Source organism: Alosa sapidissima, chromosome 1 (assembly GCF_018492685.1).
Source record: "Alosa sapidissima isolate fAloSap1 chromosome 1, fAloSap1.pri, whole genome shotgun sequence".
Taxonomy (NCBI): Eukaryota; Metazoa; Chordata; class Actinopteri; order Clupeiformes; family Clupeidae; genus Alosa; species Alosa sapidissima.
The window spans coordinates 38392258-38407257 of NC_055957.1; the positions used below are offsets into that span (position 1 = coordinate 38392258).

At 48.7% G+C, this 15000-nt stretch overlaps 1 protein-coding gene across 1 annotated transcript in view; it reads right to left on the minus strand.

Moving 5' to 3' along the window:
• tenm3 (teneurin transmembrane protein 3) overlaps positions 1-15000 on the minus strand; it is a 222978-nt gene that overhangs the window by 55851 nt on the left and 152127 nt on the right. The window contains 4 exon segments of the mRNA XM_042087438.1: positions 4114-4330; positions 6598-6663; positions 6666-6743; positions 9857-9883. Coding sequence (XP_041943372.1) covers positions 4114-4330; positions 6598-6663; positions 6666-6743; positions 9857-9883 — 388 coding nt within the window.

Consider the following 15000-nt stretch of genomic DNA (forward strand, 5'->3'; position numbering starts at 1 on the left):
TGACACACCCACATACACACATGCACAGAGAGACACAGTGTTAAGTGGGTCTTGATTGAGGGTCGAGGCTGTCAGAGCCCCCCACCTGGGTCTTGGAGCGGTCACCCCAGCCAGCGGTCCAACTATTTAACCGGCCCAACATGGTCCACAGCGGAGGGCCAGCCAACGTCAACCATTCACCAGTCTAATCCGCTTAAAATACGCCCCACACCCCCTCTCCACAACGCTCCGCACTGCGCACACACACTTTTTCCACACCATGAGGTAAATGGCTCACAAAAAACATGGCAGTGGGACGTTCGACTTGCTCCAAATACCATTCAGCCGAGCTTCCTCTGCCCTCCTCCTCCTCGTCCTCTTCCTCCTCTGCTGGAGTGGAGCTGTGCCCAATCTCAACTTGATGGGATTCACAACTGACGTGTTGCGGTTAACTGGGCTCTTAGGTTTTTTGGGGTGTGTGGGTGGGGTGGGGTGGGGGGGGGGGGGATAATTTCAGTGACCTCAGATTCAAAAACAGTCTCCTTCAGGCTTTTTTCCCCTTTTTACTCAATCTCGCTCTCACCCCGCTCTCTTATTCTCAAACCCATCCAAATTCAAGGACACGCACATACACACACGTACATGGACACACAATCCAACATGCACGCACACACACACAGCTGTAACAGCACGATGTGCTTGCAGGTCACAGAGAGTGCAGTGTAACCTGGCTCTTTCAGGTCATTAAGGCAGTCTGTGCTGAACACGCAACTCCTCCAGCCTTCTCTGCTCTGCTCTTTCTCTCTCTCCCTCTCTCTCCCTCTCTCTCCCTCTCCCTCTCTCTCTCTCACTTCCTCTCTTTGCTTGTCCTGGGGATTCATACATCAGTATTAGTTTGGGAACGTTCCCTGCGCTTGGGCCTCCAAACTCCTGACATCAGCGCTAAGCGGGAGCGTTCGGCTCGGCGGCGAGACTCTTTTACGAGCTGCGCTGCTAGGTCTCAAACGGCGCTTGCCAGGGAGCCCACCTGAACGGGTCGGGGGGTGTCCCGCCGTCCCACGCATGGGTCACGCCAGAGCCCCAGACATCACACTCACACGCCTCCTCCTCTCCTAAACACAGACTTGATCTGTTTTGGTTTAGGTCCACCCTCCACGAACCCCGTCTCTGTTGAGTTGTATGTACAGAGCTGATTTGTTGTTTGGTAAATAGACCTGTTTACTGAGTGGGAGGGACAAGAAAAAGACCAGGAAGAAAAAGGGGCAGGAGGGAAAGAGCGAGAGAGGGAGAGAGAGAGGAAGAAAGAGAGAGAGAGACGGAGTGAGAGAGAGCAAGAGAGAGGGAGAGATAGAGTGAGAGAGAGAGAGAGAGTGAGAGAGAGAGGGATCAAGAGAGAGATTGAGAGATCAAGAGAGAGAGGGAGATAGAGAGGGAGAGAGAGAGATAAAGAGATAGGTGGATAGAGAGAGAAGCGGAGAGAAGGAGACGCTGAATGGGAACACTATTTTTTGCTTCCAGGGCCGCGCTGAGTGGATGCTGCAGGGCTGCAGATTGTTCTGGATCTTTCCGCACAGACTGGAGGAAGCCCGTCCAAACAGGACACACATGTTCTGGATTACCAACACGGAATGCACAGCACACACACACTATCCCCCCTCTCTTTCTCTCTCTCTTTCTTTCCATCTCTAGCTCTGCCTCTCCCCATTTCCCCGGACTCTTTTGTGTCTGCTACATTGTCTATGGTAACCCTTCTGTCACCCTTCCTCTCTAAGAACTTTATTCTTTCATGCTCTCTGCACTCTTCCCATCTCTTTTTTCTTCCACTTCACTCTTCAGTCTCTCTCTCTCTCTCTCTCTTTCTTTCCTTATTGAGTGCAGATGTGCGTTGTGTAAATTGAAAGTTTTGTGAGTTTGGGCTTTTAAATCGCATTATCCTGCCCCCTCCCCCCGACCCCCCTTATCAGATTATCTGCAGCTGATCTGGCCAACCGCGCGTTCCCTGCGTGCGTGCTTCCACATGGCTCTTATCTCTGTTTGGCTTGCTTGCTTGTTGTTTCTTTAATAACGTTATTTCATCTGCTCTGCTCACACCACGTCTGTCTTGCAATCTTATTATAAAAAGTAATTTGGTTCTGTGAGATTTTAATCACACCTGAACATATGGATTCATTTATGAAAGCAGTTGAGGAAGGTATTTGTTTAAATATCTGAATAAACAGCAGAGAAGAAAAAAAAAACTTAAGTAGCATTCATGTATTCATCAGTTATGGAGGTTTTATTATAGTGAAAGTACATGGTGACTTTGAACTGGCTGTGCACGAAAGTTTGAGGAGGTGGATTGTAATTGATTTGCAGGTCTTGTATGTTAATACCGACTTTGTCCTCGAGAGTAGCGAGAGAGTGAGTGAGAGAGAGAGAGAGAGAGAAAGAAAGAGAGAAAAATTTGAATAAAATAAAAGTGCAGAAGAGGCTTGAGGATAGCACAGGTAATGGAGAGTGAGCCATCCCCAAATTATTCAATTCATCAGGAATAAGTTCCGACCCCGCAAGACATGGAGAGCTCCTCTCAGAGACTGAGTGTGTGTGTGGGCGTATGTGTGTGTCAGCGACCGACAGGCAGAGAGAGAGGGAGAGAGAAAGTGGATGTCTGACCCTCTTGCTCAAGGTCAAAGAGAGAGGAAAAGATGAGTACCCCCCCACCCCCCGCCTCCGAAAAAGAAGAAGTTGATTCCGACTCTTCCCTTGTCTCCGAGGCAATGGTGTGATGCTAGATGACTGGACGCTGACTGGTCCAAGCGAGAGAGCAATCTCTTTCACAACAGGACGCTGTTCCCATGAGCCATAACCCTGGCTTTGTAGCCTACCACACACATCAACTGAGCCTGGAGCTCAGCAACTTCTCGGAGAAACTCTGAGCGTGTGGAAAAAAAAGCAAGCGAAGTCTTCAGTGAATAAATAAACTGCCGGGGCTTGGATCGGCTGGTGCTTGTGTTGGAGAGGGTGTGTGGATGCCGGGTAACAACTAAGCTTGCTGTAAATAGACAAAGAGATGGCAGCCGCCCTGAACGCATAAGCCTGTTAAAATACACACTCCTTTCTTCCTTAGCTCATCTCTGAAGCAGGGCAGTCTCTGATTGGATTACCCCCCCCCCCCCCCCCCACACACACACACCCACCCGCCCATCCATCGACACAAACACAACAGGCACCCAGCCACCCACTCAAATACACAGACACACACACACAAACGCACAAACACATACACACACACACACACACACACACATGCTTACAAGTCACGCTCGACTCAATGGCACATCTGGCCATGTCAGTTGTGCGTATCTCTGCGGTGACCCTTACACGAGCACAATGGGATCCAATTATGGGGCCGTGTGCAGGTTCACCGGCAGGCTGCTCTAGGGGGCACGGGACACGGGAGACGGACCAGAGACACCGGCAGTGTCAATCACACAGCCACACTCATACAGCACCATGGAGACACACACACGCGCACACACACACACACACACACACACACTGTATATATACACACACACACACAAACATACACAGTATACACACACACACACACACACACACACACACACACACACACACACACACACACAAACATACACAGTATATACACACACACACACACACACACACACCGTATATATACACACACACCACACACACACACACACACACACACACACACACACCGTATATATACACACACACAAACACACACACCGTATATATACACACACACACACACAGTATATATACACACACACACACATAAACATACACAGTATACACACACACACACACACACACACAAACACACACACACACACTATACAAACACAACATCAGGGCATGCACAACACACATACTGTACACACACACTACACACACACACACACACACACACACACACACACACACTGGGGTACATGTGGGCTCCATCATTTCCTGGCCATGATAACATTATCAATACTGTCAGAAGGTCCATGCAGAACCCTTCAGGTAGGGACCACTTGCACATCTCTGGATCACATTTATGCATACATAAACACAAACACACATACACACAAACACACACATCTCCTACACTGCTACACTAACCTCTTGTTGAAGGGGTTGTCTCCCGTGATGATGTGGGTGCTCTCCGTGCCCACAAGGAAGCTGATTCGCTGGTAGAAGGACAGGGCGGCCTGCTGCGTGGGAGCTGATTGGCTCATGCTGATGACGCTGCTGGGGTTGGGCGACCCGCGGCAGTATGGCTGGTTCTGGCACGAGGGCTGCACACAGCAGTCAGGGTCCATGCAGTCGGCCAGGCCATCTACGAACACACACACACACACACACACACACACACACACACACACACACACACAAACACACACACACACACACACACCTCATAGGTTAGATACTGTATATGCTCAGGACCTCTTTCTTTCCGAGTTTACATTCTACATTTCTAAATCTTTTACTCCTTATTACATTATATTTCCATGTACTCTCTTGTTTATTGGCACATTAACACTTAAACCATAATATAAAACATAATATCCAACAGCAGGAAGCTGAAAACAGCAGTAAATTTGGATATTTTATTTTAACCATGAACTGCTTGTATGTTTGTGTTTGTGTGTTTATCTGTCTGTGTCTACAGTATGTCTGTGTGTGTGTGTGTGTGTGTGTGTGTGTCTCCCGCAGGTAAAGCAGTAAAAAATACTAAACCTCTGATAATCCTCTCTGTTAGTTTATGAGGAGCCAGGCATACATCTGGCTCACTGCCACCAGGGGGATGTAAAAGACACGGCACATATGTGCACTCACGCACACACACACACACACACACACACACACACACACACACACACACACCTTCATATGCACAGGGATGAACAATCTTCCAAACATAATCCATAAGTGACTGTGAGATTCTTTTTTTTTTCTGAGAGGATCTCTGCTGACATGACTGTCCATCATAACGCTCATGCTCAGTGAGAGTGGGCGGGGGTGGGGGGGATGATATAGAGGCCATGCTCTAATGTTTGCCTTTCCTTCCCATGGAGCTAAAAGCTGCAGACACTTTACTCTGAGAGGGGCGGCTGCAAATCACCCAATACAGTAAAATGCTTTACGTGCACACGCCGCGTACGCACGCACGCACGCACGCACACACACACACACACACACACACACACACACACACACACACACACACACACACACACACACACACACACAGACTGAAAACCATAAGTGTAGGCGGAGGAAATAGAAGCTATGATTATGATTGGATCTGTTGTATTTTCTTGTTTCTATACTTAAACTTGTTGGTCTTAGTGTGATGGTTAGACTGACTACTGCACAGGGACGTCACGTGGGCCCATGGCTAAGGCAGCATAGCGTCCTTAACACACGAGTTAGGCAGTGTTAAGTTGTGTTCACTGCTGAGCTGGAGTTTTGGGGGCTGACAAGAAAGTTCAGTCTCAACTCACAAGAAAGTCTCCTCATTCTTTATGGGCACCGAGAGCACTGTTAAATATCGTACTGTCCTGTAAAAAGGATGTGCCAAGAGGTTCTCTCTCTCTCTCTTCCTCTGTGTGTGTGTGTGTGTGACCAGGCGTGTGTGTGTGTGTGCCAGTGGTGGAGTGTGGCTGTCATGTGCTCTCACAGTCAACTTGGGGTGAGTGGAGCGATGCGATAGGCTCGTTCTTGCCCTCTCTCCTCGAACCCTCGCACGTCACCCGGCCCTCTCCCGCGCATGCAGCCTGCCTCTCTCTCCAACTCCACTTACAGGGCAAGTGAGGCGTGGGGGGGGGGGGGGGGATAACTCTTTCTTTTATTCTCTCCTTTTCCTCTCTTTCTCCCTCTCTCTGTGTTTTCTCTTCACCCCTTCGCTGGATGCCTTCAAGTCAGGGACACTCTTGGGGGAGAACATGGCTGCCAGAGATATTTATTTTCATCAGGCCGTCCCCGCAGAGCAAGGCTATATCTTTCTTAACCAAAAGTTTCTACTCCTTCGACTGCCTTTTATTTCTCCCGTTAGGTCTTTCTCTCAAGCTGCACTGGGAGAGAATTTAAATGTTCAATCCAAGAGTACTCCCAAGGCCTGGGCCTTCATCCCCACCAATCTGCTTTTGCCCCTCCCTATCAGCTTTGGTCCACGCTCCCCGCAGCCATGCACACACACACACACACACACACACACACACACACACACTCTCTCTCTCTCACACACACACACACACACACACACACTCTCTCTCTCACACACACACACACACACACACACACACACCCAGGCTCTTTAGAATAGCAGCGTGTGGTGTTTGCTTAGACCACACCACAGTGCGCTGCGTCTGGGTCCAGTATGCAGCTGACATAGTTGAGGTGGTCAAAAACTCTGCAGCTCTGCACTATTACGCTGCTGTTGGTTGGATGCCGAGCTGTACATTTAAATACGCATGTTTCCATTTCAAACGCTTTCCGTTGGTGTGTGTGTGTGTGTGTTTGTGTGTGTTCCTATGTCGAGCATATCATCACACACAGAATAGACACATGTCCACCCACAAACTGAGATTCCACATTTACCTCCTTCGTTGTCCTTGTTGTCTCCGCAGAGGGTCTCCATGGCGACGTCGCAGCCGGCACCCCTCAGCCGGGCTGGCAGACGCAGAACCAAACGTTCATGTCCAGAGTGCAGCGGCCGTTGTTGTTGCACAGGCCAGGACAGCCCTCTGTAGATACACACACAGCACTGTCACACACACAGCACAGCACGTCACGTCAGCATCAGGTCAGTGTGTGTGTGTGTGTGTGTGTGTGTGTGTGTGTTGGTGGATCAAACAAAAACAAAACTGCCTCTACTAACAAGTTCACAGGAGTGTACGTGTCTTCGTGCTGACATTGATAGTTATGAGAACACACACAGTACAGTACATGTGGGAGCCACAGTGACACAGAACCCTTTCCCCTCCGACAGACAACATTCCCAACAGAAAACAGCATCCAGACAGATACACAGTCAGATACAGAGGAAGAGGCCGGGGCCTGGCAAACAGACGCTGACATTGAGAAGCCAGACAGGCCTGGTGGAGAGAGATGCGTGGCTGCTGTAATTTCACATGAACGGAGGGGGGGGGGGGGGGGGGCAACGGGAGCCACGTCAGGCAACTATCAGAGAGGTCACGGAGGTGCTGGTAGTATAGTGGCTAAGGAACTGGCCTAGCAAGGTAGTAGCCTGGAAAGTTGAGAGTTCAATTCCTGGCTGCCACAGTCCTTGAGCACTTAATCCTGAGTTGGTCAGAATTGACGTATGTAAGTCACTTTGGATAAAAGCGCCAGGAAAATGAATAAGTAAGATGAACACGCCATCGGCAACACAACAGCTTTGTTGTTGGTGTGCACTCCGCTTTTAAATGAAGTGGGAGAAGTGAGCTTCCTCACTAGCTTCCCCCAAGGATCCAAAAGCCAAAATCTCTCATTATGGTATCCCCCAATTGGGTAAGGGAACGAGAAAGAAGTACAAAGAGAAATTAAATAAAGTCAAAAGTAAGAGTAAAACAGAAAAAGAAAGATGAAACGTACTGCATTCATGTGAAGCCACAGCAATCAAGAGAGATAGACATACAGATACAGTTTAATAGCAGCACAAAGTATACAGAGAGCCCAGGTAGAGAGTGTGTGTGTGTAGGGGGGTGGGTGATGGAGTTGGGTGATGGGGGTGTAGATGTTGGGGATATGGCTATGGATGGGGGTGTGGATGTTGGGGATATGGGCTATGGATGGGGGGTGTGGATGTTATATGGGCTATGGATGGGGGGTGTAGATGTTGGGGATATGGGCTATGGATGGGGGTGTAGATGTTGGGGATATGGGCTATGGATGGGGGTGTAGATGTTGGGGATATGGGCTATGGATGGGGGTGTAGATGTTGGGGATATGGGCTATGATGGGGGTGTAGATGTTGGGGATATGGGCTATGGATGGGGGTGTAGATGTTGGGGATATGGGCTATGGATGGGGGTGTGGATGTTGGGGATATGGGCTATGGATGGGGGTGTAGATGTTGGGGATATGGGCTATGGATGGGGGTGTAGATGTTGGGGATATGGGCTATGGATGGGGGTGTGGATGTTGGGGGATATGGGCTATGGGGGGGTCAGGTGAAGTTTTTGGGCACCTCTCCACTGTTATACTTTATACAGAGGTGGTGACATTCCGCCAAGTAAAAGCAGAGGGCTAGCAGTAGCAGCAGCAGCAGCTACCAGCAACATGTGATGAATGGAAGACCCAAACAGTTCCCAACCGGTGGCTTGTGTGTATGTGTCTTTGTGTTTGTATGTGTGTGTGCATTCGTGTGTGTGTGTGTGTGTGTGTGTGTGTGTGTGTGTGTATGGGCTGGGGGGAGAATGTGTGTATATGTGTGTGTGAACATGTCTGAGACTACAAAGATAGACAGACAAGAATGAAGAGAAGTAGATAATAAAAAAAGAAGCACAAATGAAAACAAGGTGGGCTGGAAAAGACATTTACGCCGTGCTTCAAGACAAACGTGTGTGAGAGCAGCAAGGTCAGGCACACACAGAGAGAAAGGAGAGAGAGAGAGAAGAGAGGGAGAGGAGAGAGAGAGGGGAGGGAGAGAGAGAGAGACAGAGAGAGAGAGAGAGGAGAGAGAGAGAGGAGAGAGAGAGGAGAGAGAGAGAGGAGAGAGAGAGAGAAGAGAGAGAGAGAGAGAGAGAGAGAGAGAGACGAAAAAGTCGAGAGCAATTGCTTGTAACAATCTCCTTGGGACTTAGGGAGGAATTACCTTTATATCCTCCTAGACTCTCTCCTATTATGGGGCGGAATGAGGAGGAAGGAAGATTTGGGAAAAGAAAATTAACAACAAAAAAAGCCCTCAGTACCTAGAAGATCAAGGATGAGGCAGGAGAACACACTAAAGGCAGGTGAAGATAAACACAAATACAGAGAGAGAGAGGGGGGGGGGGGGGGGTAGGAAGAGAGAGAAAGAGAATAAAAGAATGGAGGGAAATAGAGAAGCTAGTGGAAGACTGTGTGTGAGTGTTGAGATTCTTCAGGAGTCAGGGTCACATAGTTCTTCCACACACTCACTCACGGGGCTCATTTCATTAAAGGAACAGAAGATTTCAATGTGCCAATGGCCGACATGCACTATCTGTCTGGACCGAGCAAAGCAAATGACCAAACACACACAAAAAAACATAAGTAAAAGCTGTAAAAAACTGCTAAATCTACACAAAAAGGGCTCATATTGCCAGTCTCATATGACGTGTGCTATCTTGCCTTGGGCCAACCACTACCACTGCAAAGTACACCCAAAAAACTTGGCTGTGTAGTAAAATATTGACTGAACATTCTTTGAAGAGCTGCCCAGGAGTTTGTAGCCAACTCAACTGTTTGTAAGACCGGGAAGGTTGACACACAGCGATCACACACGCTGAGTTATGGCTGTCTGGGGTTTACGGTGTGTGTGTGTGTGTGTGTGTGTGTGTGTGTGTGTGTGTGTGTGTGTGTGTGTGTGTGTGTGTCGTGTGTGTGTGTGTGTGTGTGTGTGTGTGTGTGTGTGTGTGTGTGTGTGTGTGTGTGTGTTTTTGTGTGTATGTGTTTGTGTATGTGTGTGCATGTGTGTGTTCTCCAACGAACCAGCAGAGCCAAGGATTTAAAACAGTCTAGCCAATAACATACAGTATATATATAGAGAAGCAGCTCCAACAAACAGACACACAAAATAGGTATAAGAGAAACTAGATAGAGAAGCGTTATTAGGATGACAGGCCACAGTGTACAGGAGCAGGGTGTAGGAGGAAGAGGATAGACAGCACAGTACCTCTCACTGAAGGATCCAAAGAGTGAGCTTGAGAAGGAAACAAACGGAGAGAGGGAGGAGAGAAAAGAGGAGAACACACATTTCAGAACTGTGTTTTCACAAGACAGCCCACTGCTGAGGTGACAAAAAAGTGCAGAGACATATAAACACACACACACACACACACACACACACACACACACATACGCACATACAGAGACACACACACACACACACGCGCGCACACCCACACAGACAGACAGTGAGAGAGATATACACACACACACAAAGAGAAAAACAAATTGAGCAAGGCTGGCAGGTTGAGATGGGAGTGGCTTTCATGTCTACACATACACACACAGAGACAGACTCAGATACACACACACACACACACACACACACACACACACACACACACACACACACACAGACTCACACACACAGACTCAAACACACACACACAGACTCACACACCATACTCAATAGAGATTAAACAACTTACACAACATTGTGTTTCTGGGTTTACTAACAATGTTCTTTTGAGAGGTGATATTCCATTTCCACAAAATAAATGGAAAAAAGTTGAGAGAGAGTGAGTATGTGTGTGTGTGTGTGTGTGTGACCAAACCAGTGGGTGTGGGTCTTCAGTGTTGTCCTGTGTGTGCGTTACTCTACTGCACACAATGTAAGCTCTGCCTGCACGTTTACTGTTGTTCAGAAACCATGCTGAGACACTTGAACATCACACAGGCTGTGACTCACTGTGGCAACACATAGCTCCCCCACCAACCCCAAAAATATGTGTGTGTGTGTGTTTGTGTGTGTGTATGTGTGTGTGTGTGCACGTGTGTTCACATAAGGGATGCCTACAGGAGGAGACGAAAGAGACATATTTGACCATATGTGGCATTTGAGAGTACTAGTGCATGTGTGTGTGTGTGTGTGTGTGTGTGTGTGTGTGTGTGTGTGTGTGTGTGTGTATGTGGGTGTGTGTTTGTGTGTGTGAGTATGGTCCTAAGAATGTATGAGATTATAGAGGAAAAAGAAAAGACGTGACCAATGACCATATGCGGCATTTGATAGGGCAAGCCTGTGTGTGTGTGTGTGTGTGTGTGTTTGGGTTGCTAGGCCAGGCACTTTCAACTGTGTGTGTGTGTGTGTGTGTGTGTGTGTGTGTGTGTGTGTGTGACAGCTGGAGGTTGTTGAGGCTCTCCTCTGGGGAGCAGTGCGGCGGCCTGGCTCGGTGCTGTGCGGTACAGCGCAGCATTAGATGGTGGCGGGTTAGGAAAACACGCACCGTCACCCCAGCACCCTGACTCAGAGGCCAGCCATTAGCACACTAATTACTGGAGAGAGAGAGGGGGAACATATGAGCCAAGGGGAGTCAGAGAGAGAGAGAGAGAGAGAGAGAGAGAGAGAGAGAGAGAGAGAGAGAGAGAGAGAGAAGGGGGAACGAGGGAAGAGAGGGGGACAGGGGAGGGAGGGTAAGACAGGGAAAAGACAGGAAGGGAGAAGAAACAAGAGAAGTATGAAGGAGTGGCGTAGATTTGCAGTAGAGGCAAAATGAGGTGGAGGGGGGCTAGAACGAGAGGGTGTGAATGAAAGAGAGAGAAAGAGCAAGAGAGAGAGGGAGAGATAGAGAGATGGAGAGAGAGAGAGAAAGAGAGATGGAGAGAGAACAATGAAGGGAAGAGAAAAATTAATCAGGCCCTCACGGACATCAGTGCTTCATTATATGTGCACTGATTGTGAGTGCCGTGATTAAAGTGCCATTAATCTGGACGCAATCTTACCAGCCACATCCAGCCACTTCAATCAGAGAGAGGGAGGGAGAGAGCAAGCGAGAGAGGGAGAGAGAGGGAGAGAGAGACAGTGGGAGAGAGAGGTGGTGGTCATATACATTGATTTACATCATCTTAATTGCCCATTTAAAGGTGGCTGATGTTGTAAAGCCTGTTGGCTTAAGGGCGAGGTTTGCTACACATAGATATGTGCTGTCTTTAATGACTGAGGCCTCTGATTCACTTGGACATCAACATCACATAATTACAGCAGTAGTGCACATACATGTGTGTGTGTGTGTGTGTGTGTGTGTGTGTGTCTCATGGGCTGTAATGGCGGAGAGCGGTTCTCATGTAGAGAACATGTCAGCTCCAGCACTTACGGCCTCGCTTCAGACGAGGCCTTCTTCCCCTCTTTCGGCCTGTTCCCATGGCAACCCAGTGCTTGGCGGGGGTCTGGTGTTAATTAATAATCACGGCGCATGAATGAATGAATGATCTCTGATGGGGTCTCGTGCTCTGACGCCTCTCCTTGTCGTGGAGAAATCCTTAAGTGTGTAATTGGTCTGTAAATGTGTTGGAGATTGGAGCTGCTTGGCTACGTTACGGGGGTGGAGAGGTGGGGTGGTGTGGGGGTGGGGAGGGGGGCATTGCCATCTTAACCATCTTAACGTGCCTGTAAAAATCTCCTTTTAAAGGCTTCATGTAAGGAGTCTGGAGAACGTGCCTGAGGGGCCAATTTGAACACTCATACACGCACACACACAGACACACACACACATCAACACACACACAGACAGACACACACTCGCACAGACTCACGCACACAGACACTCACAGACAGACACACACACGCACACACACACTCACACACATACACACATGCACACACTCACGCACACAGCCACACATGCACACACACACATGTGCACACACAGACAGACATAGTCAAATCATAGAGTCATTTCCATACACAGATGAGAACATTGCCAGGGGCCTTTTCTTGGTAGTTAGGGAAGATCCTGACTCTGGTGAACTACTCACACAAATACATCTGCTGCACCACTGGCTCCCAATTACTCTGATCCTGTCCCCACACCAGAATGAGAGACTGAGGCCGTCAACATAAATGTAAACATGACTCACAATCTTCTCTCTCTCTCTCTCTCTACGCCCTCTCATTCCCTCCATCATTTGGAAGTTCAGAAGCTTAACCTCTGATGAGCCATTCACCACAAACCAGAAAACTGTGTATGTGTGTGTGTGTGTGTGCGCATGTTTATTCAAGATGTATAAACAGGCGTCGCTCTCTCTCAGGTAAATGATTTACTACTGCAGACGATGCCTCATTCATCTCTGCCCATCCTGTCTATTTACACTAGGATGAGAGAACGAGAGCTCCAACCCACAGACTGACTGGAGCTTTGGTGGTGTGTGTGTGTGTGTGCGGGGGCGGGGCTCTTATACTGGTATTTGGACTTGGATCAATCTGCTAAACTATTGGCTTTTTCCTCTGGGGATTATACATGGCACATTGGTTGTGTGTTTGAAATGAGAGTGACAGCAGGTGGGACGTGACTGGAAAACAAAATGATTCCTTCTCTCTCTCTCTCTCTCTCTCTCTCTCTCTCTCTCACTCTCTCTGTTTTTGTACGTCCCCTCTGTCTGTCTGTCTCCGATGCGTTTCCTTCTGAGATCTGGAGAGGAGAGCGGACCAGTCCAAAAGGCGCTGCATAAACACTTGCATGTGTTGGCCACTGGGCAGCCATCTCCTGTGTAAGTGATGGCAGCTGTGCCCTCTCCCCTCTCTCCATCACATTAACATTAAACCACCCTCATTCAGGAGTGTGTGTGTGTGTGTGTGTACCCTTATGCGTTTTTGTACATGTGCGTATGGGTATGTTATGTGAGAGTGCATGTCTGTGGATGTGTGTGTGTGTGTGCACTCTTATGTGTTTTTGTACATGTGCGTATGGTATGTGAGTGCATGTGTGTGTGTGTGTGTGTGTGTGTGTGTGTGTGTGTGTGCTTCTCACAGACAGAGCCAAATGACTGCTCTTCATTTCACTTTGATCCATCTCTTTCTCTTTTCTCTCTTTTCACCACCACTTTCCCTTCCTGTAGAGTGGCTCTTTCATTTGGGTGTAGTGAGATGTGTGTCTGTGTGTGTGTGTGTGTGTGTGTCTGTGTTGGGGTGGGGGGGGGGGGTGGGGTAGTTGTTGAGTGCAGTTATCAAACCCAAACCAGATGGGTTGGGTGGGGGGGGTAGCGGTGGGTGGGTGGGAGGAGTCAGGCCCTGCATCAGGGCAATAGAAGCATTGAGATGGAAATGCTGATGGAATATACTTTAGGACTATATAGGACTACATAAACAAAACATAGCGTCCGTTATGATTATAATTATGATTGTGTGAGTGTGTGTGTGTGTGTGTGTGTGTGTGTGTGTGTGTGTGTGTGTGTGTGTGTGTTGGGGAGGGTTAGGTGAGTGGGTGATGATATCTACACACCCTAGGTGCAGGTCATTAGTGGAGCAGGGAATGGAGAAGATACCCCCCCCCCCACCCCCCAAACCTAACCAGCTTTATCCTTCCCAATGTAGAGGTCAACTAGCCCATCCCCCAACCCTTATCTTAGGCTGACAAGTATGATTTATGAGAGCCCACACACACACACACACACACACACACGCACACAAACACAAAGTGAAGGACAGAAGCCTGGTCTAGAGGACAAAACAACACAAGCAAAGGGATGCCCCTGCTGACCTGGGCTGGCCAACCTCTATGTGGCTGCCAGCAGCCCTGCTGCAGATCACAATGAGTGCACTCAGGTGGAGTTGCGCAGAGCAGAGCAAGTGAAGCTCTCCATCATGGTGGCTATGTGCACACGGCTCATCTAACTGTACCAAGGCCCTAAATGAGATAATTGAGTTCTACAAAGCAGAGGAGGCAGTCTGTTCTAAGACGATGGGATGTTAACAAAGCACCTTGTGTGTATGTGTGTGCGTGAGTGTGCTAACAGGCTGATTAATCGCTAAATTAAGGGCGTCTCTGCAACACAGGCCAGGTGAATGAGGCTCCCTCTCTCTCTATAATGAGGGCTCCCGCTCCACACTTCCTGGTGAAGGCTAATTGAGCGTTTGCTCTGGCCTGCTGCGAGGCAAAGCGTGCACACACACACAGACCCAGGCTGGAGCGCTGGGCCTTTGCTTCCCAGCAGCCTCCTCCTCCTCAGGAGCTGTGTTTAGCATTTAGCTGATGAGTACAGAAAACTAATGGCTGAGAGTGGAGGCATGGCAAGGTGTGTGTGTGTGTGTGTGTGTGTACTGTGTTTTAGTGCGATAAACAGAATGTATGTGTTTGTGTAGTTTGTGTATATGTGTGT